The sequence below is a fragment of the Epinephelus moara genome, chromosome 3, assembly GCF_006386435.1.
Source record: "Epinephelus moara isolate mb chromosome 3, YSFRI_EMoa_1.0, whole genome shotgun sequence".
Lineage (NCBI taxonomy): Eukaryota > Metazoa > Chordata > Actinopteri > Perciformes > Serranidae > Epinephelus > Epinephelus moara.
Window position 1 is genome coordinate 34,399,624 of NC_065508.1, and position 24,429 is coordinate 34,424,052.

The following is a 24,429-nucleotide window of genomic DNA, read 5'->3' on the forward strand; positions in this document are numbered from 1 at the left end:
CATCCAGGAGCTTAACTCAATCCAACCTTTGGCCTTGCCTTGACCTTATTTCCTTTCTGAACAGGTACATGTACTTGCACGTGTACAGTTTAATGGTATGTGTATGTTAGCATTCATTCTTTTGTGTCTTTGTTGTGATGTGGTTGTTTGCTACAGTGGATTTGCTAATAATTACATTCTGTGTTGAGGTTGTTTTGATTATTGATTGTTGCATTGATATTAATTCCATATTTTTTTAATTATCCGACTTTATTCTTTGTCTTTATCTCGATTTTTTCCTTGTTTGTATTACATTTATTTATAGTTATCATTATTATTGTAATATTTATTGCATTTTTTGTTTCTCGTCATTTTGTCAGTTCTGCTGACCAACTCCTGTTCCCTGTCCCCCCCAGTGCTTGATGATCTACAACTTTGCATTATCTAAATAATTGATCACAAGAAGAGAAAGTACCATGATGTATGTGCGATCATGTAAAGAACACAGTCAACAGAAGCAGTTGCTTGAATGTGTGTCTGAATGGCCTTTGTGTGCATTTTTAGAAGCTCTGTAATCCCACCAAACAATTGAAACAGAAAGAGACTCAAAAAAAGAGAAAGGGCTGATTTACCTAGCAGTTAAGGCTGTGGCTCTTCTGTACTTGCTCCTGTTACTCAGACTGTGCCCTTTGTCTGGGGCCAGGGCTTGGTCCGAGGCAAAAATTTGCATGCCAAGGGCCACTTGAATGTGAAGCTCCCCGGATTCTCACTACCTGACATGCAAAACCAGTGGGGGACCAGTTAAAATGGCGCACGTGCACAGTCTACACAGGTGTACTCCAGTCAAAACACCGAACTTCATACCCCCCCGTCACTAGAGCTTCAAACCTTCACCACTCTTCCCAGGTAGTGTTATGGAAATGAGTGCTGTGATTTTGCTGGGATACTGTACCTGCAGGTTGTCCATTGATGAGGGTTGGATGTAAGGATTAGACATAAGGTAGCAGGCTGGTTTGTAAAACTGAAAGCAGAAAGAGAGCAAGGATCAGAGGTCGGGGTGAGATACCATCAACAGAAGTCAAAGAAAAAGATAATTCAGATTGATAGAATTCAAAGGATGCCGAGGTCTTTCCTTGTAAAAAAGAAACGTGGGGCGTGTGGAGCGTGGCAATGGAAAGAGCCAGAACAGCTTGAATGGAAAGAAGATAATACAGCAGGTAAGAATTTGATACATTTTCAGCTGTGAAGTGTAAGCAGTAACATCAAAGTTGATTTATCTCCGATGAGCAGTACCATTTTTACGTAATTTGACCCTTTTTATTTACTTACAAGGCACACAACTGTTTCATTTTATCTCTTTTTAGTGAGTGACATTGCTGTGGAGCAGATATCCTGCAGTCGTGACATCCAACAGCCTACAACTGTGCCTCAGTCAGGAGTGTTAGGATGTGGGACAGCAGCTGGAATGAGACTATCAGTACCTTTGGCAGGATCAGGAGGACCGGGAGCTGATGCCAGACCGAACTGGTCCACACTTATGTTACGTGGCTCCTTCTACCATCCCAATGCACTGGCACTGGTTAGCAGAGCGAAGGTAAGGTCAGACTTTTCTTGTGAAGTATAGTGTCACTCCTGTATTACAACCAAGTATACTTGGCTTCCATACAATTTGCCACCTAACTTGTGGCACTTGTTGCTGTGTATGGGTAAGAATCATACATTAGGTAGCATTAGCTAGTGACTGCTGTGAGTAGGGCTGCTGACAGCCTGGAAAGAAACCTTACAGTAGGAAATGGACTAGACTGGAATCCAATATTTAGTGGACTGGTGACTAGTTGAGTTAGATGAGCAGCAGTGTCAGCTTGAGTGCTGTGTTTCCAGTCAGGTGAAATCAAAGGGGCTAACCATAGTAGTAAAGCCTAAGCTGATACAATATACATATATGGCTGTTTCAAGCAGCAGCGTATCTGCTCGTCACTTGAGTGCATGTAGCATTTCAAGGCTGATTTAAAAAACATTAGGTAAGAGTTAGAGAATGGTGTATCCTGTCAGAGGGCTGACGGCACAGCCTGGTACCTCCTGCAGGTTTTGACAACAAATTGTGCCTGATGCTGACCAGTGTTATCCACATTTTAATATTCAGTGGTTTTCTCTTTCTACCAGCCTCGTCCCCGGTCTTCCCCCAGTTCAGGTGACTTTGTGTGCTCAGTGTGCCACAAGATATTCCCTCTGCAGCGGATGTTGACTCGACACCTGAAGTGCCACAGCCTGGTCAAACGACATCCTTGTCGATACTGTGGCAAGGGATTCAACGACACCTTCGACCTCAAGAGGCATATGCGAACACACACAGGTTAGGAATGAACTTTGCTCACACATACACACGCACCCTATCTGCTTCCTTAGAAAATGCATTAAATCAAAGTACTAGAAATGCAATCTAAAAATATCAGTAAACCTCTGTGCTCAAAGTTCACCCCCAAACACAGCAAGAACAGTGACATCTAGTGGCTTATAACACTTATTGCATCCCGTCAAGACGGGCCGAAACACTACAACACCTCTCTAATTATAATGGTTTAAGTCTCACATGTGCATTAAAACAAGCTTATTATTTTTTCAGAAGTCTGCATTAAATGTATATGTTACTGTGTAGTGTGTTACAGTAAAATAATTAATGCATTATCCATTATCCTTCAGTATCATTCACCATCCCTTCTATCCTGAATCATAAAACAGGGCTTGCAATGAAAGTACTCCAACCAGAAGCCCCCCAAAATGCTAGCGCAAACCCTAAAATCTGAAATATGCTGACATGTATACAATGTTTAATGCAATATAAGCCTGTAGAGCCCCTTTTGTTATCACAGCCATAGTGTACGTTTGCCCCTGAAGGCCTTTGTGTGAGATCAGTGGTTATGTGCATGTTATGTGTTTCTTTAGTACACTTGAAGACAAACTTTTCTGGGAACATGACAGAAAATTCCAGATGGATTCACATTGCAGACACTGCCACTGACATAACATGTAACAATTTGGCCACAATTTAGCAAACTGACCGAACACACTCCAGTCATACAAGACCTAGGTTTGTTGATAAAAATGCATGTCATTTATAGAGGGCTGTTCAAGATATTCAGAGATGCTTTGCTTGAAAAGATTAAAAAAAATAAGTTATATTTTAAATACTGTTGGGTAATTTAATTTACTGTATGAACAGTCTGTCGTGTCCTTACAATTGGAGTTAAGTAGGCAACAGTATGTAAGTAAAGGTATTTAGTATTATTCTACCTCTGCTAGTGCTCATATCAGTCCACAACCTACAATCAGAGATGGATTCAAGAGCCGAGGTACAAAAGACAGGCCCCCAGAAACAAATCAGCTTTAAGACCATAAAATGTTATGATGTTTTTTTTTTTAAATGATTCAAGATCATTTCCTTTTAATATTTTTCATACATGTCTCTTTTTTGTCTTCAGACGTATATATGTATTGATTATTAGTGCTTTGCATGCTTTTAGATGCCGCTCTGACAGGTGTAGCCTTAGTTGCAAGATTTGTCACACACCTAACAGTGCCAGTCTGAATGTATAAATACATCCACACAAGCATGCACAGGAAAAATAAACCCTCTCTTTTGTCTCCCCCTGCTGCAGGTATCCGTCCCTACAAGTGTGAGCTATGTGAGAAAGCCTTCACTCAGCGTTGCTCTCTGGAGTCCCATATGAGGAAGATCCATGGCGTTCACCAACAGTATGCCTACCGCCAGAGACGCTCCAAGATCTTTGTGTGTGAGGATTGTGGTTACACCTCAAGCCGCCCTGATGAGTACTTCCTCCATGTGAGACAGTGCCACCCTGGCAGTCCTGCCCTCCGCAGATACTACCGCCGCCAGGCCCATGAGAACAGCAGCTTTGCCTCAGCAGACCGTAAACTCAACCCCTACTTGCTGTACTCATCCCCTGCATACTACATGGAGGGGTCATTCTGATCCTGGACTACACTGTGTTGTAGCTGTTTAATTAAAGATATTTTAAAATAAAATTTGTTAGTTTAAGGATTTTTTAAATGTTAATTCAACTGTGTGACACTTAGAACATCTATGTTTGTATATTTTTGTGTCTATTCATCAGTTTCTGTTTTCAGCGACAGCTTTTAATGTAAAACACTACTTTTATACCCGTTTTAAGAGTTTCTTTTATTTTTTCTTCCACTATGTTCACACTTACAATAAAAATGAAGGATAAAAAAGTGTTCTTGTTTTTCACACACAACAAAATAACCTGGGGCTGTATTCACAAAGCTTCCTCGTGCTGAGAGTTGCTCCTAGTAACGAAATTCTAAGAAAATTCTTACAACTGTGACGTTTTCTTAGAATTTCCCCTTAAAGTTCAGACTAGGTCCTTGTAAAGGTATAAGTTATTCTTCTCAGACCTTAATAGAGCTCCTAAGGTGGAAAAACTGTTAGGAGGACTTTTAAGCAGATGAGAAAATGGAGGTCGGAGAAATATTCTCCAAACCATGAATGACAGTGAGTAAATGAAATACTACAGATGAGATTGTGTAGAGATAATATGTGAGGTAGATGTCATTAGGGATACACACACATTTCCAACCTAACGGCAGAAATGAAATGATAACAATACTACAGTAAGATGAGGGAAGAGAAAACTTGAAAAATGCAACAGTGCAGCTGTGATGACTTGGGTCTGTCTAAACCTTCCATCAGCAGAGTGATCTCACTAAAAATAAGACTAATAATAACACTTTCACAGCAGTTTATTTCATATCCACTGGATGTCCACACCTTTCAGGCTCACAAAACCAGTCATTTCTGTTAAAAGAATACATCATACCTAGCAACAGGGTCAACCACACCTCCTCAGCAAACCGACTGTACAGCGCGTCAGTAAAGATGCTCTGTGTGCAGCCCTTCGTGAACAGATACTGTACAAAGAAAAGGAGAAAAAAAATGATGGAATCAATAACAAACATATAGAAAGAATCAAGATAGACAGCAGTGACACAGTGTGTGTGTGTGTGTGTGTGTGTGTGTGTGTGTGTGTGTGTGTACCTGCTGTATTCCCAGACAGTAGTAGAAGATGCTGTCTGGGCTCTAGGTCTCACCCTTGGGCCGTCTCCTTCTCTGATGAAGCCAGACAGAGCAAAGCTCAGTTACACTGACAGACGTCTTCTTTTAATCATGCTAAAAGGTTGTTGACTTGGCAGATTTGGACCTGCAAGAACTGTTTCTTTAGTGAATTGTAGGTAGTTAAAATCAATCTGTATCAACACACAATTATAAAGTTCATGTATACTGATATAAAACAGTAGCTATAAGAGTAACAAGCAAACAAAGAAATGACCAATTGTGTTTTGTCTTGAACAACGCTACTCCAGTGTAATTAATTAGAATGACTTATAATTGGCATGCTGTAGGACAGTGTATGTGCAAACATGCTCCACTAAATATGGCCCATAAGACACTGATGACATTGCAAAAACCAAACCATATTAAAAACTTCCACAATGTATCTGATATGGACATACTGTGCCCCCTGGAGGTGACTACACTACAGGACCTTTGACTCTTTTTTCCTGCTGCTGTCAAATCTTAGTCTGTTATATGATCTCAGTCACTGCTGTGGAAACATCAGTATTACTGCGTTTTATAAGTGAAAAATATTGAATGATGTGTGTTTGCTCATAAACACACAAACTTGTAACGAAAGCTCCCATAAAAAGATAAAAAAAACTGATATGAGCTTAACAGAGGTGAAAGTACATTAACATTAACCAAGACAATGATCAGGCGTACTAGTGGGCTGATCTTTATAGTGAGGCCAAATTTCATCAAACCCACAGAAGCTTGTTGAATTCAAAGATGAAAAATGTCAATTAATTTCCTAAGACATGAAATTTGTCAAGGTAATTTTTGATTTAATGACAAACTTTATAAAAAATCACAACATGTCTCTTTTTTCTCGCTGATGTAACTAATGTTTCCCACACAGTCCTTTAATGGTGTCCAGTTGTTCACTCATTGTAACCTAAGAGGGACTTCCACAGACAGTCACAGTTGCTGTATATTGCGTGCCTCTCATTTCACTGGGTTCTGCTGGCAAATACAAATGCAGCTGAAGACTAAACCCTGTCATGCAAATAACAATAGAGGTCACTCCAAGAACATTAGGAGGATCATGCGAACTGTACCACAGTATAAACACACGTCAGCCCTGCCTGACTGCTACATTAACCAGTACATGTCCCACATTTCAATAGTGCTATTCACATTACTGTTGATGATGGCCTACTGAGGAAGAAAGAACAGGAAAGCTATCAGCATCTTTCATTTACGTTAAAATCAAACAGCTACACACTTAACTATTGTAATTATCTGGAATGTGAAGCTATGATATTCAGACCAGTAAATAACAGAGAAATTAAACAGTGTTGCTTCTTTAAAGTGATGCTAAAGGCTAATCTAAAAATGAAATGGTCAAAAGGTAGCTTCACTTTTCTTTGTGCAAGACAAAAAGATGGCCCCTCTTATTTCAACCTCTTTGTCCACTGACTCGAGGTTTACCAGTGGACGTAGTGAGCTTTGTTGTCTTTAGACAGATGCCCAAAGAGAGAAGTACTGCATTTATTAAAAGGAGGCTGTCTTTTCAATAAATTCAGCTGATGGTTACATTGACAGTCACACTGTTAGCCTTGGCTAATGGTGTTTAAACTTTATTTAACATATTTACACAATTCAGAATGAGCTTTACTGAAGCATCTATGATGGCCTGGCAGCCACAAAAGTTTGTCTGTTTGTTTTGCTTCAGGTAAATGACCAGTCTGAACGTGAACACACAAGAGGCCATGCTTAACTGTTGAAGTGTTCATGGTTGGCCACACCCTTGTTGCCTCTTTCAGTTACAATGTCAAGGTCTGTGTGAGCTGATTCACTGCTGCTCTTTCTCTAGCTTTACCTGTTATGTAGGCTATGTATTCTTTGGGATAAGATTAAACCCATGTCTGTAAATCTGATTTCCGAGGAGATGTTAGGAGATTACATCTATTTGTCAACAGCCGTATTTACGGTTAAAAATGCTGACCCTTAAATTTGAATCAAAACATATGGAAGTTTTCTGTTAAATCCATCTTGTGCTCGATCTAATGTCTGAATGATATATTCATATCATTTGGATCACTCAGATTTTCTTTGTGTTTTGGGGACAGTGGTTTCCCAGTGAGTTTAGCCTCGCACCTTAAACATGCCCCTAAATCCAACGAAACTGAGCCGATAGAAAATTCAGACTCACAAGTCAGGGAGTAGTGTTAGGCTATGAATGATATCATGAAACCATGTATACTAAATGCAAGAGACATGGAATGTGTGAAATAAAATTATGTCATACAAGATGTGAGTGCATTAACATGGACCTTAATATTCCACTCATAAGCAGAATCAATAGCCTAATCAGGATAAAAATGACTCAAGTAATCACCTCAGTCAGAAGAAACTGGCCGATTGAAATCATTTTTCAATAAGGTTTGGGGGAGTGGTGTAAACATTTAATGATCCATTCAACAGGACCACCTAATAACCATGTTAATGCTTCTCATTCTTTTTGCACGTTTGCCCCACACAGGGGAGACATTAGAATAGGACAGAATGGAATTGAGTCTTTATTGTCCACCAGGGGTTTACAAGAGACAACACAGTAAAAAGCAGACAGAAAGTCAGTAAAACAAACATACAAGGTCATAAAACACCTAACACATCAAATCAGCTCATTGTCTGTCTTTCTCTATAGCGCCTCCTGGCTAAAGAGAGGATGGGAGCCATCAGCTACTATACTCTTTGCTTTTGAGGCTTGCCAACTGTTTTACTTGCCATTGTCACAAAAGAGAGTTTAGTCTTGGATGCATAGTTAAAATGACCATACCAGGCAGGGAGGTGAAAAGTTAAAACACTCTCAACCATAGTTTCGTACACTAATTCTAAAATCTGCTGACAGTCACCGATTCCACTGAGTTCCCTAAAAAGATAGAGCCGCTATGAGCATCTCTTGAAAATATACTCAGTATTTCTACAGAAGCTCACGTGGGAGTCCATAACTGCACCAAGGTATTTAAAGTTAGGTTACGCTGCATCCACCCACCACTTGTACAAGACAAACCTATCATTGTGACGCCCACAATATGACACTGTAGTGGATAAATATGAGGTCAAATAATTCATTACCCTTACCCCACCCTTTACCACCTCTCTTTTACCTGAATACTTAATAGCTAGCTAATCACTAACTTAGCTTTTTTCTTTGGGGCTTCTGCTTCTGGGCCAAGGGGCGAAGGGAGCTGATCGTGGATGTCTTTGGATGTGTAGGTATGATGGGCGAGTCATGTAGCCAGTGGGTGGGTCACATAGCTGTTCCAGCAGCATTTGTTGGTGACCCTAAAGGATTTAAGGATTTTGGAAGGCCTTGATGGTCAAAAGGCTCGAAACAACAAGTTGGTTGAACGTGTGTTTGAAAAGAAGAACGAAGCTGACTCTCAATGATGCCCTGATCTTTAATGTATTATAAACACACTTACAATGTGTTGTAATCTGCTTATAGCACGGTATTGTTATACTTATGATTATTGTTATACAGCATTATGAATACATGTGAGTGCTTATATATATTATAAAGCATTTCATAATGACTTAAAAGGTCAAGTATCGTAATTCTATACTAGACATACTTTTCATGCAGTTTTTTTATTTTTGTATTCAGCTCATTTTTCAACATTTTCCGGCATTTTCTGCAGGAAATATTCATTTGAAAGCAACAAATATATTCAGTCATCAAGTTTTTGTATTAAAGTGAAATCACTGATGTAGTTGTGTTTGTGCTATCAAATGTACTGGGCTTGGTGTTAATGTCAAAGTGTAATGTGTTATCTCTCAGTCTCTGTCACACCATGACTAACTGGCACTTCACTTCCTCCTATAGTGTTATAGCAGTGGAAGAAGAACTGCGAACTTCATTATTTTTGCTTCAAAGGGTCTGAATAGATATCTGTTTCGAGGAATGATTAACTCATTTTCATAAAACATCATCAGAGGGAAAGTATGATTTTCACTGATTGCAGGTGTTGTAAATGATAGATGTTACATAGATCTTCACTGTCAAACTGTCCAACTGAAAACTTAATGGCTAGCTAATCACTAACTACCGAATGCTTCTGGCCAAAGCATTTGAGAAGCTTCTCATAAGTTAGGAACTTGACAGCAACAAGTGTGTTTTTAGTATATCTGCATGATATAAAATAGAACTATGTTGCCTTGTGTGGAGCAGAAAAGTTCCCTTTGCATAAAGGAAGTCTTTGAACTCTTACATACAAAAGCATACAGCTATCTGAGGTGTATCTTTGTTGTTGGGCATGGGTTTGTACATGTTGTATTTGTAGTGTGTGTGCGTGTCAACATATAACCTTGAATGCCTGTGTGTGCGTGTGCGTGCGTGTGCTGTGTTCCTTTAATAGTCATCTCTAGCCACATCGAAGTGTTGTTCATTTCCTCTTATCTCTAGCGATGACTCTATTGTTCCTCATTCTCTTAACGCAGCAGTATGTAACATCATTAGGTTCATCATCCTCAGGTTCAATGTCAGGTTAACATTAGGTTAATACATTATACACTATGTAATTATACAAAAATGAATGCAAAGAAGAGCTTTTAGTTTTGGGGAGGATGATATACCACTGAAAACGCTTCTTATTCTAATTCAGTTGGTAACATAAGAATCATAGAGCCCTGATACAACAGCTACTTAAGAAACAATTTGAGCCTCAGATTTTAACACATCATCATCCACTGAGGAGAGCTAATGTAATAGTAGCTGTCAGTGCATCTCTGTGTACTTCTCTATTGCAAACGCAATAGAGAAGTAATGTTGAAATGTGTGAGCTTATCAACAATGTGACTGCTGTGTACACACATTCATTAATGTGTGTTCAGGATACATCTGCCCTGCATGAAACTCATTCACACACACATCCCTGTTTGACTCATCTGCGGTTGAACCTCTATCTATGAGCATCTCTAGCTCAAACACCATTTCTTCTTCTTTTTTTTTTTGGATTACCTTTAGGCATTTTTGCCTGTATTGGACAGTTTGACAGTGAAGATGGAGACAGGAGACGAAGGAAGAGACAGGTATGACATGTAACACAGGTCCCCAAATTTGTGAGGCAAACACTGAATCTGAAGGGGCTGCAGCTGATTGGGGGGTTGCTGGGTAAAGAAATGCAGAGAAATATAAAAGTAACCAGGCACTTGCTACATAGCAAGCCCCTGTGCTAATACAGCTGCACACATACAGTTTGTGCAAACAACTTTTCTTACCAGCAGAAGTGCTTGGTCAATATATATATTTAAAAAACTCTCTATAAAAATATTAGATCTAAAAGCAGTCTAAAAAACAAACACTTAAATGTACTGTGTGTAATTTATTTTTAGACTTTTTATTGCCATTAGAGAGACAAAGACCCTTCTCTACCGGTCTTCCACCATGGGACTTTATTTCGGAATATAATAATATGATAGTTCATAGCCAGAAAAAATAATATTTGGATCCTTTTGGAATTGTGCCATGAATTACACATGTGATATTTGTCAATTTAAAATATAATTTTGCAAGTCAAGTAAGTCAGAGTTTGTCGTAAAACTTTTCAATTATAAGACTGTGAAAATACGTAATTAGAAAGACTACGTAATTTGCGTAGCTTGTGTAGGTATATATAATGATATGTATGTATGATATACTATATATAGTACTAAAGGTGGGGGTAAAATTGATTCTAAGATGCATCACAATTCTTTCTGAGAAGATTAAGTCTCCATGCAAAAAACTCAAAAACCAAAAATGTAACCATTTCTTGACATTATGACTGTTTGTACACATCCCCTGTAAATATGTGCGTCACTGTGTCATGTTTATGTTCCATATGTTTCTTCCATTTGTTACTACAATTGTGTTAATCATAGATAATGGCTGTGTGTATTACATGTATCGTAAAAAGTTGTTGTTAACTCAGGTAACGTTCACTTCCCCTGTCTTTCCCTAACTTCCTTGCGTCGCTCCAACTGTGTTTGTGTGTGTATATGTATAGTGATGTTTCATATAGTGGGTATACAGTGATTACAAAGGGGCGGTGGGTCCACGGCCACCCTCATACAACTCAAAATGTCAACTGCACTGATTTCAGTCATTAGTGACAGAATAATTGACTAAAGATAGTTTAATTTGTAATATGAGTGTACAGATTAACAGATGATTTGTGCTGATAAGATTTAACACAAGTTTTTGGCACTTGGACACCAGAGGGAGATATTTTGTGATCGAGGGACATCTTAGCGGCACCGAGATAAATCTCTGAAGTCTAGGCACTGGTGGCTGATGACTTTGTGGTGGATGACTAATGAGGTGAATGAGACTGAATTCGCGAAGACTAGGCAGTGATAGAGGTAGAGGGTGCTCACAGCTGCAGCATGAAAGGACTGCAGGCAGAAAAAGAACCATATTTAAAATGAGGAGCTGTAAGATGATAGGCTGACAGAGGGTGTGTCGCTGTGCTATTGGTTCATTGTGGATCTGCTGCAGAACAGGTGATGACTCGATTGACACCCCTGAAAACTGACAGCAAGAGACATAGAGTGAGCATCCGTGCAAGGAGTGAATGGCAGGGTGAGGAAGAAAGTTACAGTCTAGGCATGAAAAAGTATTATCTTCCTGACTGAACTTTCACAAGGGCTTCATTAGTCTATGCACATCAGATGATTAGTAACTGTAACTGTACCATTCCATAACTCTTGCCTATATAGGTTGATAAATTGAGTCATGGCTTTATGGTTTTGGTGTGCCACCCTAAAATGTTTAGTGGCTCATTTGACCATTTTTGTGAAAATTGAGGTGTGCTAATGCTTATTTTGCCTTCAGAGCCAAGGTTGATGCTAAGGAGCTTCACTTTACTCAGCAGTTGAGAAGCAAGACACTGGGATTTTACTTGGGTGTTGAGGAGCTGCAGTGTTTACTGCTACTACTTGAATAGTTTGGCAGTTCCCTCTTTTGGTATGACTCAGAACATTTTGATGTGGCTTTGACTGTCCCTCAGCTCCCCTTCACTACCCCTGATCCAGACACTGTAAAATGCTCAAAATAGGCTACTACTACTGTACCTGTAGTGCTGATGTGACTACTACTACTTCAGCTTCTAGTTCTACTACTAAAGTTTGTCTCAACACATTCAGAGTTAAACATTACTCTATACTACTGCTGTTACATTCATAATACAAATAAAACTGAACTATATACTGCTGCTGTTGAATGGATAATATAAATAATACATTTATTAATACAGAACAGTAATATGTGTTTGTTTTGAGCTATAAAATTCAGTAACACACAGAAAGTTACACTGAACCACTGCATGTGATGCCTCCGACTCCTTATCTGAAGTAGTCTAAATAATTATGTGAAGAGGACTCATGACCAGTGTGCGTGCAGATGCAGTGAATCTTGTCGTCCTTCACCCCCAACACACACTCACGCATACACACTGACATTCAGCAGGGCACCACTTGTACTACAAACTATCCCCCCTTCACGAAATAATTCCAAACTATATGAAGGAAAGGAAGAAATCAAGCAGAAATCAGAGCTGACTGGGGGACAGAAAATGGGCGAGGTGTGAAAATAAGAATTTAAAAGAACGAGTGAAGCAAACGAGAACAGGAAGAGAGAGAAAAAAAAACCTGTCTAGGAAATGAGAGTACAAAGGCAGAAGTGCAAGCTGTTGGTGTTAAACAAAGTCGTGAGAGCGAGTGATGGAGGTGTGCAGGCAGTAATGGCAGCAGGTCTGACTGAATAGACTGATGGACACATGTACTTGAGAGAGGGAGTGTTCAAATTGATGAGAAGAAGCAGATTGTTAAAAAGCAAGTGAAACTTTGGACACTGACTGTAGCTGGAATATGGGGTGAGTCACTTTCTGTTACAGTGAAAATGTTTATCGACTCAAATCTGCTTTCCTTTTTTCTTTCAAATCATTTTGAATGTCTCATGCATGAACAAGTAAAGCTGTGCAGAACAAAACTGCTCCCTATCAACTCTGCACTACACGTTCTTAAAAAGCTCTTTAGTTCTGACTACGTTTCCTGCTGTATGCGAGTGTCTCGAGCTCAAAGCAGGTGTTCAGTTTTTACAGTTGGGGAGGGAGAATAGGGAAAATAGCTGAGCTCTGTTATCTGTATTTTCTGTGGGCAAAGTATATCATGACATCCTAAAGAAGACTTTGAGAAGTTAGCATATATCACTGACAAGTGATATGATGTAGTCCATATTAGGTAGCATTGTGCTGAGCACAGGAAGTGGTCAAAACATGAAAACCTTTCTTGCAGGAAGTTCATATTTCCCACAGGCTAGACATAGCAACAAGTAGACTGAATTAACTCATTGTCATGATGCTTCAGAGTATAGAAATAAGTATCTGCAGTACTGCTGCAAACATGTCTCTGTTTTCTATTTCTTTAACTTTCCCTGAAAACATTTAAACTTGTTCAATACAAATACATTTTACAATACAAGTATAGCACAGGCCCGAAGTATCCTATATAACCTGAGAGATCATTTTTATGAAATTATCCACGAAGTATGTGAATACATCTTTGTCTAGTTTTTTTTTATTTATTTTTTTACAGTGGTTGAAAGTGCATTTACAGAGGCTTTGTGCTTCAGTACAATTATGAGGCACTTGTACTTTACTTGAATATTTCCATTTCATGCTGCTTTATCCTGTCTCTACATTTCAGAGAGAAATAATACACCTTTTACCCTCCTCCATTTATTTGACAGCTGTTTTTGCAGATTCTGATTTTACATACAAAACATAATGTATGAGCACTTTAAAAGATGTGATGCATTGTTACAGATTCTACTGCCCATATATACATTTGAAATAAGCTTAACTGTTGCTGCTCATTTGTATCAGTAAAAATATTAATTAATATCATAATTTATCACTGACAGTATAAATTATGCAGCATCATATATCAATTTACTTTAATACTCTAATTACATTTTACTAATAATAGTTCCTTACTTTTACTTAAGCATAATTTTCAAATTTAAGACTTAAAGAATATTTTTAAATTGCGGTATTACTACATTTACTTACAGAATACATATTCCACTGGTCCAATACTATGTACATGAATCTATAGCTGACCATGAAAGAGTTTTGTTTTTAAAACATACACTGTTGACTAGGGCTCTGCATCTATTTTTCTGATATGAGCACCATACCTATACCCTAACTTTTTTCTTTTTTTGGTACGTTGTTTTGAAGAATGTAAAAGTTCTCAGTTGTTAAAGTTGTTGCTATTTGACTATTAACTGTGTTAAGTAAAGAAAACTATGACTCTGAATAGGCATTCAGTGCCAGGTTGAAGCACTTGACACATAGTAATACTCGGCCCTGCACACTGTGTTTTAAACTCTACCATGGCTTTCCGGGGAGCTCACGACTGACTGTGACTCTCTTTGCAAAGTAACATGTCGTTGCATGCATGTAGGTCTTCTTGCTTTATGTCAACACATCTGATATACAGACTAATAGTCTGCTAATGCAACCAGTAAGATCAGTTTAAACCAGAATTCACAGTATAGTAATATACACGGCTATCTAAAGCAGAGGGATAAGGGATCACCTGATGTGGATGGGAGTGATGCTGGCTATATGGCATACATGCACAGGACAGGTGCTATCTTAATGCATCCTGTGATAACGTGGCATTGAGTGACAGGCAGGCTACACCATGGAAAGGTGACCAGAAATATTAATTCAGGGATTACCTCTTTAAAACCAGTTGTCCATTACTGCAGTACTACCACACTACATATCACACTACACACTTCTATTGTTGCTTCACACTTCCTTCCACCCTATGATCTTGCACACTGCATCTCATCATCATTTTCTCATCATGTCTCCTCCCCACAGTGAGTCCAGTATCTGCCAAGTGAGGGCGACAGTCATGATGTATGATGACGGCAACAAGCGTTGGGTGCCGGCGGGATCTGACAGTCCTTCCATCAGCCGTGTCCAGATCTATCACAACCCTGCAGCCAACACCTTCAGAGTGGTGGGCCGCAAAATGCAGGCCGACCAGCAGGTACAAGACAAGTGTACACAAGCTCAAAATCATAATCTATGAAACTGTTGGACGTAAACTGGAGAAGTTTAGTCACACCTCTTTCTTGCTATGAGCTGATACTTTTCGGCTGTTAGTCTATGAAATACAATGTGAGAGCAGCTCTCCAACAGACATAAGAGACTCACTGTACTTTTAAACAACAACTCATCAGTGAGAAAAGTCACAGCTTGTATCTGCACTTTGAAATGTTGCTCTGTAGAAGTGCTGAGACCAGTACCCGACTGTGGCTTCTTACTTCCTACTCGACTCTTTCACAGGACGTGTAGGCTATGGTTTCTGCTCGTTAGATACATACAGCTGCGAAAGGTGCCTTTTTCGTTGGGGTCTGATGCTGAAATCAATGACCAAACGGCAGTTTTTAACAACTGGAAAAAGAAAACAGGCAAACAGATTTTTTGTCAAGTACTCAAGTTGTCAACACAATCAATCTCCTGTGCTTCCTGTTCCTGCCAGGTGGTGATCAACTGTCCCATTATCAAAGGGATAAAGTATAATCAAGCCACACCAAACTTCCACCAGTGGCGGGATCCCAAGCACGTGTGGGGGCTGAACTTCGGCAGTAAAGAAGATGCTACTCTTTTTGCCAACTCCATGATGCATGCATTAGAGGCTCTCAGTGCACCAGCAGGCACAGGTAAACATTACAGTGTAAGAGGGTGCATTAGATTCAGGTCAGGCAGTGTGAAGTGTTTCTGTGTTAGTTATGTTGTGATCTTTATGTTGTGACCATGCTGCCTTTTCCAGACAGGCATAAATACAAACCACAGCCTGATTGTGTCTATTTAAAAGTAACAGCCTAACTCTGGACTGAAATCGTAAAAAGGTCATCAGAGGATTTTGCAATGTTTCTATTTTTGTCATAGTCCTGCTGTGTTAATACATTTTTGCTATGTTATAATTGAGTTGTTACTGACATATGCTCTCACAGTGGATGTGATGATCTCCATAAGTTGGGTGCTTTCTGGATTCCAATCCTACTGGCATCTACAGCTTTCATTAACTTTAAAAGGTCTTGATTCAGAGGAACTCGCTTGTCAATAACACAAGACAATGTTTTTGCTCAGGCCCGGCTCAGAATGGACCCTCTGCCCAGGAGCTGGAACAACAGAAAAGGTACTGTTCATTATAAATGGTACTGAGGCTACAGCTACTGTTGTTTATCTGTATCATTGATTGTTGTTTTGATGTTGTTTTTTCAATTGTAAAAACACTTTCAGAAAACTGTGGAAAATGCTGCCATGTCCCAAAATCAGAAACATACATATGGAACAGCTTTTAAAAGTTGCTGGGTTGTCAGACTAACATTATAATTATTGATCTCTGTCCAGACTGGAGCAACAGAGGCAGGAACAGCAGGAGAAGGAGCGTCTGGAGAAAGCCAGGCAGGCCTCTGCTGCCATGTCTGCCCCTGCTGCCCCTGCTGCCCCTGCTGCTCCTCCTGCCCCGCCAGCCGCTCCACCTGCTCCACCGGCACCCCCACCACCTCCATGCCCACCACCTTCCTCAGGACCGTGCCCACCTGCACCTCCACCACCTCCAGCTGGGGGTGGGGGTGGACCTCCACCTCCGCCTCCACCTCCACCCCCAGGAGGTGGAGGTGGAGGTGGAGGTGGAGGTGGAGGCGGAGGCGGAGGCAGAGGTGGAGGCGGAGGTGCAAATGATCTTGCTGCAGCTCTGGCAGGAGCCAAACTACGTAAAACAGTCAAGGTAGTGTACACCACCAGTGCAGTCACAACCATGCACAGCTGCTCAGTATAAGACTGAATAAAAAGATGTAGCTTGGCACAAATGACGGAGGTTTTTGGTTTCCATGTCTACATTAATGACAAACTGAGTAAGCTGATCAATAGAACAAATTATTTAGAAGATAGTGACTGGAGGTGTTTATGTGTATCCAGGATGAGGGAGGAGCAGGAGCCCCACCCCCCAAACCAGCACCCTCATCTGGTGGAGGTGGAGGAGGTTGTCTCATGGGAGAAATGAGTGCTATCCTTGCTAGAAGGTACGTTCTTACTTAAAGAGACAATCTGTATAAGCCAGATATGTCTGTGATGATCTGATGTTTGGCACTTTTGAACGTCTATAATGAATCTGTTTTAAATAGGAGGAAAGCTGCTGATAATCCTGCTGAGAAAAAGGTGGAACCTCCCAGTGTAAGTTTCCTGTCAGTGATTTCATGAACATTGATTTCCTCTCATTATTCTGTAATATCTGTAGAATGAACAGTGAGATTGGATGATAACCTTTGTACATGTCTGTACGTGACTACAGCAGGATTCTGACTCTTCAACATCACAATTCTCAGGACCAGCAGGTGAGTAATGTCACTTTTCCCCTCCTACTGGACTGTAATACGTGCTATAATAAATGGCTTCAAAAACAAAAACAGGCTATTCAATTGTTTATTCTTTGTTTTTAGAATAATATATGCCTTATAGTATATTATCTTATCTTCTTTCTTTATACCACAACATGATATTAAAACTTGAAATACAATTGAGGTTCAACAGACAGAAATGTGCTGTACTGATACATATGATGATATTTTAGCAGAAATCGGTGGAAAACCTAAGGAAAAATTTTCCACTATGCCAAGGTGAGTTCGAGCCGTTAAGCTTTTGAGATGGTTGATTATTTCATTTCATCACATTATGTTCCACAGACACCCATCATATTTCAGCCTGCTCTCATAGAAATATGTGAAATGGATGCAAAGTCTCAACAACACATTAAGTGGTGGTGGACACAAAATGTGTAAAAATTCCATGCTGGCACCATGAAAATGATGCCATTCAAAGTCAGTGAGAATCTTTTGGTGTGGTGGACACACAAATGAGAAAAGAGCAAGAAAGTCTGAGTATGTGGGGCAGGGGTGTTTTATTCAACCAGGAAAACACTGTTTGTGTCCAATGTGAAACCAAAACTCAACATAGTCACGTGACTATGAAATGAAGTATACATATTTTACTTCACTAAGCAAAGCACATATGGTTTCAGTCATTCAGTGCTGGACCTAGCTCATTTGGTGCCCTGGGCATGCTTCCACTGGCACCTACCAGAACAAGAGCTGATGAGAAATCAACCCAAAAAACAACTTGGAAAACAATCAATAATAATAAATAAACAATAAGAGAATACAATAGGTGCTAATTTTTGAATTTCATTTTCTTCTCGTATTTGTACTGCGCTGCAGATTGCTTTTCTTTTTTTCTAACGCTCTTTTCATACGCAATCAGCCATTTCACTTACATCCTATACATAGGTATTTGATCAACCACAATCTTTTTCTAAACCTAACCAAGTACTTTTTGGGTCTCTAAACCTAACCAAGCTGTGACAGTTTCATTGTTTTTGTGCTACTAGCAGCAATTTTAACACATTTCATGCCAACCACAATGTCATGCGTTGCTAAGAGGTGGTGTCCATTTTATGTATTTCTGGGAGACTGTGTTGCATATTTGGTGCTAAATAACAGCCTCCCCTGAGCCATTCATGTAAATTCAAAAACCCAATCACAAACTGTTTTAAAGGACTTGCATGTTTTTTCAACAGGCCCAAATCCTTAACCAACAATCAAAAGGACTCCAGTCCCAGCTCCTCCACATCTCCCTCCTCTAACTTCACCACTAACCCAGTGTCCAGGTATCACTCCCCTCTCTGTCTCCACCTGCCGCCAATGTTCTCTACTGTCTCGAGGTGCTACTTCTCAGCGCTCTCTGGTTTGTACGCTGCTGCCTACATTACAGTATAAACCTGCGAAATGAGCTCTGTGCTGGTATGACCGATATTTTTGTTCGTGGTGTGCTGCTTGCAAATGACTCGCTACAGCAAATTTAGCACTCGACATTTGGTGGTTTTTATCTGAGGCTGCAGTTAAAGAGACTGAAACTTGTTTCTCAGGTGCTTTGGTGACAGTCTCATGCAACATGTTGCCATGATAGAACCCTGCAACTGCATTCATTAGTTTTCTTTCTTGACAGCATGAGCATAAATCATAAATTGGGGGAGTTTTTGCTCATGAAGTTTGGCAACTGACAAGCAGAACGAGACATTTTGATTTTCACCTAAATTCTAATTGCTTCACTGACGTGTTCAGATGTCTTTATAAAGACTTGAGGAAGTGGTCGGTCTTACTAAAGTATGAGCAGTTGTTAGGATGATGCAAGATTACATTTACTGTTAACTGTTGACTGCTGCTGCTCTGTCTCTGCCCTTCTCTCATTTTTCTAACATTTTATATATACAAAGTATGCTGCTCCTCCTGGCCCGCTTCTTATGGAAAAGACCCTCTTGATCTGAGAGAGTGTGTTTGGCTGACTGTAAACGTGGGTCTTTTTCTTTCTTAGAATGAAGGTGGTAAAAAAGAACTCAGACGGTGCGGGAAGTGATATTGATATGGAAAAAATCAAACAGGTTGGTTCCTCTATTTGAACACACAACAATATCCAATATCAGGAAAGCTCTGTGTTATGACTTTTTCACAGCAGAATATTAACTTTTCATTCATGAAAAACACATCTGTTGTGGCTTCTGTGTAAAATAAAGAGAGATGCTAAAAACAATGTAATGTTGTAAGATTCTGCATGTGTTTCTCAATCCACTGTGATATGCAAGCACCGAGGAGTAATGTTATCAAAGGCAGAACAGGCTGCAGTTACAAAGTCATAACATTCTGTCCAGGATGTCACTGTTGTGTCAGAGCTTTCAGGCCGTTTGCTGAAATACTGATTGGCTTCAGTTATGATGTAGGATTTTTCATGTAAGAACATTTTAACACCAAGGTCTCATGGCATGTATGTGTGTTTGAAGGAAATTATTGAAGACGTGAAAAAAGAACTTCAAAAAGTGAAGGAGGAGATTATCACAGGTGAGTTCTAACTTGTATGCTGCCTATTGTCATTAGTTTATAAAGCTTGTATAAACTATTACCATTTTGCGTTGCTATGTCATGTCATGTTAAGTTATACCTGTATATTACTCTTCTCTTCTTTTCCAGCACTGATCCAGGAGCTGCAAAGTGCAAAAGGGTGAAGACTCTTGAAGGCTGAAGAATGGATCAAGAGAATAATGAATAGATATTAATGTTTTATCATGCAATGCTAGAGCAGCTGATAGCAAACTATGCAATGCAGATGTATTCTCCTCTATTTATCACTGTGTCTTCTTCATATTTTCCTGTAGTGCAGTTTAGTGCCTGGATTTTTGAGGCCATTACAGATATAGATATCACAGATCTAATAGAGATATATTGGCTAAAATGCATTTTATATAAAGACATAATCAGCAATATTTTTTTATAAGAACGTCTCAGTTTGTTTGTTTCAAGAAGTATGGCCATAATGTGTGCCATAAAGTGTTCTCTGCAGGACAAATGTGATGGAAACACTGTTTCTAAATGACCTCAAACATATATCTGGCATTTCCATGCTACTGTTTCTTGTTATGCAGTAAAGTATATGCAACAGGAAGAACAACAAACCCCAGCTTCCCCCTTTAGGATTCTCATGCTGTTGTGCTTATTTATTTGCTTGCTTACATTTGAAGAAAATAACTACTTAAAATAACTACTACTTAAAATAAAATAAGTGCTTTGTGAAAGTCCTCAATTACAACTAGAAGTCTTGTATTCAGAGTAAAATGTACAAAATGTTCCTTTGCAAGGTAGTGACGTATAGCTATAAGTGAGCATGAAATAGAAAGACTCAGGTAAAGTACAATTGCCAAAATTGCGGTACTTAAGTAAATGCACTTAGTTCCTTTCCACCACGCATGTGTCTGAGATACCTTGTAGCTGAACTTGATTTATTTCCTGTCTCTCACTTTCACAAACCACATAATGTGCCTTTATATACCACAGATCCAAAGACGTTTTGTTGGGCTGGTGCATCTGAAAGAATAAGAAAACAACTGGCATGCTGCTATGTTGTGCGTAATAACTGTTATGTTACATTTTAACTTGTGTTTTCTTGTTGTTTATGCAAATAATAAAAGCTGTTACCAAACAAGTTCATAACAGCTAACTGATAATAGGTAGACACAACTAACATTTAGTGGAATATCTTGGTATGTGTTTGCAATGAAAAAGTGTGAAAACTGATTTTAAAGTGTTTTTAGCAGTTTTCATGTTGACATGAGGTGAGAAAATTCTGCAAATAAAACAGCAACTTTTGCAAAACGCATGTGCTTCATGGGTGCCTCTTTCAATTACGATAGCTTAGGTGGTGGAGAAAGGAAGAAGCTGTCAACATAACAAGGTAAGACTTTATTGGGATCAATATTGGGATCAATAAAGTTCTGTGGAGTAAATGGATACATTTAACAAATAAATACAAGTCTAAGTCGGAGTGCTGTAGCCTAAACAACTTGATAAACCAGGGTCAAACTGTAGGCCTATAAATATTTACATACACAATGATAAGCCATAACATTTAAACCATTGACAGGTTATGGGAATACTGTTTATTATCTCATTGTACAATGTATTACAATGCAATGTTCTGCTGGGAAACCTTGGGTCCTGGCAGTCATGTGGATGCCTCTTGAGACGCACCACCTGCCCAAACAGTGTAACGGACCAATTACACCCCCTCATGGCAAACGCAGGACAATGCACCATGCCACACTGCAATAACTGCTCAGGAATGACATGAGCAATGTCACAAAGTACTTAAGGCATTGACCTGGTCTTCAGATTCCCTGGATCCCAATCTGATCAAGCATCTGTGGGACATGCAGGTGGTACCCTGTCTCGCAACTCACAGGGTTCAAAGGATCTGCCACCAACACCTTGGTGCCAGACGGCTCAAGACACCCCCAGAGATCTTGTGTCGAGGTCAAAGCCAAGTCTGATCCAAGGAGGCCCCACTGTGGATCCGACTTGGCTCTGAGGTAACAGCAGGTCCAATGGATGCTTGATCAGATTGGGTTCTGGAGACTTTGGAGGCAAGGTTAGTGCCTTGAGCTCTTTGTCATGTTCCTCGGGCCATTACTGAGCAGTTTTTGCAGTGAGGCATGGTGTACTGTCCTGCTGGGGGTGCCACTGCCATCAGGGAGTGTTGTCGCCTTTGGGGCTGCATTTGGTCTGTGACAGGTGTTTGGGTGGGTGGTGCTCATTAAGTGGCTCCTCACGAATGTCAGGACCCAAGATTTCCCAGAAGGGGATTATAGTTTATAAGTACAGAAGTTATAGGTCAGAAATAAAGATAATCCCAGTCATATCTCCCAGACTTCTGGCAAGCAACCACACTGCTTTGAAAATAACTTCGTCTTGCCTGCAGGTGGCGGTGTGTGTCCCAAGAACAGCGACCATCTCTCTAATCCCGAGAAGAAGAGAGTCCATGGTGTTTTCCTGGGTGGATGGCCTGCTCTGGATCTAGCCTGTCAAAACTGCATTGAAACGAGAGCAACGTGGGATAAAGTCAGTGAAATGTGCGTTAAATATTGTTTTAATATCATTAATAGTAAAATATATCGCATTACGAAACAAGTTGAGGAGCCTCTAACGCAAAGCTAATGAGAATAGTTGTTTGACTACCTCGCTATTAGCAAGGCTACATCAGTAACCTACAAGAAGGCATATGATCGCTAATGTAAGACTGTTTACTAATAATAAACAAGCATTTGCAACTTATGCTAGGTCAAGCATTTGTTTGTAATATTACGGTACAGGGGCAAACTCGCCTAGAAGTATCGTATGTAAAGCACGACTGTGTCTTTATCGTTGTAAAACACTAACTTAGTATGTGATACTGGGCTTTAACGTAAATTAGCAAAGTTATTTCTAACTCATACGATGTTTAAGTTATTTGAAATACTGGAATCATTATCTAGTATATTTGTGGTTCAGGTGCACAGTAAATACAGATTCACAGTCAGATGTTTGTGGGGTTATTATCTCGATGAACATTTCCCAACTCTCTGCCGTAAATGGGTCGTTGAAAGTTAACTGATCACAGCTAGCATACAGCTAACAGCTGTCAGCGTTTATGTGCTAACAGCTAGCTAACTAATGTTAAATGGCAGCCTTGCTAACAGCGACAATAACAATAACAACGATGTTAGCTATAAATTAGCTTAACGCTATGATTTGGTCGGCGGAAAAGAACATTGAACTAGATTTAAAGCTTAAAGTCGTCCTTATCTCTAACATAAGCCATGACGTTGTATGTTCCTGAAGCGTTAAGTGTTTAACATTAGACATAAGTTATAAATGTAGCACTTCGCCCTCTGGTACATGTTATCATGACACGGTGGGGGATAATAACACCTTCTGCTCACGTCGAGATCACACACGCTTCTCGACATTAAAGAAATACTTCACCCTTTAAATGTCTATTTTTGTATCAGTTAACGTTACTCCGTGTTACGTTCAATTTGTTAAGAAGACTTTGTTTTTCCCACATGCCTCCAGTGGACGACGAATCCAAAAACAGAAAATTCGTGATTGGAGTCATAGGGGTCCGTTTTTAACAATAGTAAAAACTAGTCCATACCCATTGAGTGCACAGTTGCCCACGTACAGTTTCACATGGTGTGTGTTTGGGATACAGGTCATAGGAAATTGCAGATTAAATAGTTAACTGAACCCATTAAGAAGAGCAATGTATTCAGACAGAGTTCTTGTGAATTTGATAGTACAATTGCTTTATTGAATGTACAGTAGTACCATTGCCAATAGTGGGATAGTTAGTGGGTTAAAACTGTACATTAGTAGTTGAGGTATCATGTTGAAAGGCAGATACTTGAAGTGTTTATATGTTGCATTGACTTAAGAGGGGCGCATTGGTAGTTCACATGGGAAAAGAATATACTAATAGTATAATTTTTGGAAGAAGCAGCTTTGTCACCTACCTATGCCAATCCTCAATGCCTATGTGCAGTTTCACATAGATTGGCCATGTCAGTGAGTAGAAAAACGTGGGACAGACAGAATGACTGACTGACAGAATGACACACTGACAATTTCTGTGATTATGTACAGCATACCATACCATGACTTAGTCATGCAAAAATTAGAAAAAACAAACAAACAATCGGCCACAGGGGGAGCCATAGCGATGGGTCGCATTTTAGCCATTTTTAAGCATTTTTCTGTTGTTATAGCGCCACCCAGTTGCCAATTACAGTTAAATTTCTCCAGTCACCTTGAGACGTCCTGTTCTACATATCTACCAAGTTTAGTAAAAATCGATATGGCGGTT

General features: G+C 39.7%; 3 protein-coding genes across 15 annotated transcripts in view; all 3 read left to right on the plus strand.

Moving 5' to 3' along the window:
* The first annotated feature begins 911 nt into the window (after positions 1-911).
* Positions 912-4,107, plus strand: zgc:171929 (uncharacterized protein LOC100124596 homolog). The gene is made up of 4 exons (XM_050040777.1): positions 912-1,196; positions 1,344-1,573; positions 2,143-2,332; positions 3,636-4,107. The coding sequence occupies exons 1-4, from the start codon at positions 1,097-1,099 to the stop codon at positions 3,968-3,970; spliced, it is 855 nt and encodes a 284-aa protein (XP_049896734.1). The 5' UTR covers positions 912-1,096; the 3' UTR covers positions 3,971-4,107.
* Positions 4,108-12,800: 8,693 nt separating this feature from the next.
* LOC126388332 (vasodilator-stimulated phosphoprotein-like) lies at positions 12,801-21,406 on the plus strand. 11 transcript variants are annotated; one of them, XM_050041411.1, is made up of 14 exons: positions 12,802-12,993; positions 15,016-15,187; positions 15,683-15,863; positions 16,294-16,342; positions 16,558-16,781; positions 16,821-16,936; positions 17,128-17,231; positions 17,334-17,382; positions 17,501-17,543; positions 17,780-17,825; positions 18,782-18,871; positions 19,576-19,642; positions 20,039-20,096; positions 20,226-21,406. In XM_050041411.1, exons 1-14 carry the CDS (start codon positions 12,989-12,991, stop codon positions 20,258-20,260), a joined length of 1,239 nt encoding a protein of 412 aa, XP_049897368.1. In that variant the 5' UTR covers positions 12,802-12,988; the 3' UTR covers positions 20,261-21,406. The 11 variants fall into 11 exon arrangements, with proteins under 11 accessions (XP_049897365.1, XP_049897366.1, XP_049897368.1 ...); XM_050041413.1 differs by having other exon boundaries at positions 16,827-16,936; XM_050041416.1 differs by having other exon boundaries at positions 16,839-16,936.
* A 1,105-nt stretch (positions 21,407-22,511) lies between these two features.
* Positions 22,512-24,429, plus strand: part of LOC126386634 (RAC-beta serine/threonine-protein kinase-like) — a 22,976-nt gene continuing 21,058 nt past the window's right edge. Inside the window, exon 1 of one of the 3 annotated variants that reach the window (XM_050039098.1) lies at positions 22,512-22,657. The gene's annotated coding sequence lies outside the window, so the exon portion shown is untranslated. The remainder of the gene's footprint in view (positions 22,658-24,429) is intronic. The other 2 variants (XM_050039107.1, XM_050039116.1) reach the window with 2 other exon arrangements.

Coding starts and splice junctions, on each gene's coding strand:
- zgc:171929 (XM_050040777.1), top strand. CDS start 1,097: ATGCCGAGGTCTTTCCTTGTAAAAAAGAAACGTGGGGCGTGTGGAGCG. Junction 1,197..1,343: donor GAAAGAAGATAATACAGCAG/GTAAGAATTTGA, acceptor ATCTCTTTTTAG/TGAGTGACATTGCTGTGGAG. Junction 1,574..2,142: donor CACTGGTTAGCAGAGCGAAG/GTAAGGTCAGAC, acceptor TCTTTCTACCAG/CCTCGTCCCCGGTCTTCCCC.
- LOC126388332 (XM_050041406.1), top strand. Junction 17,544..17,779: donor ACAATTCTCAGGACCAGCAG/GTGAGTAATGTC, acceptor ATGATATTTTAG/CAGAAATCGGTGGAAAACCT. Junction 17,826..18,781: donor AAATTTTCCACTATGCCAAG/GTGAGTTCGAGC, acceptor TTTTTTCAACAG/GCCCAAATCCTTAACCAACA.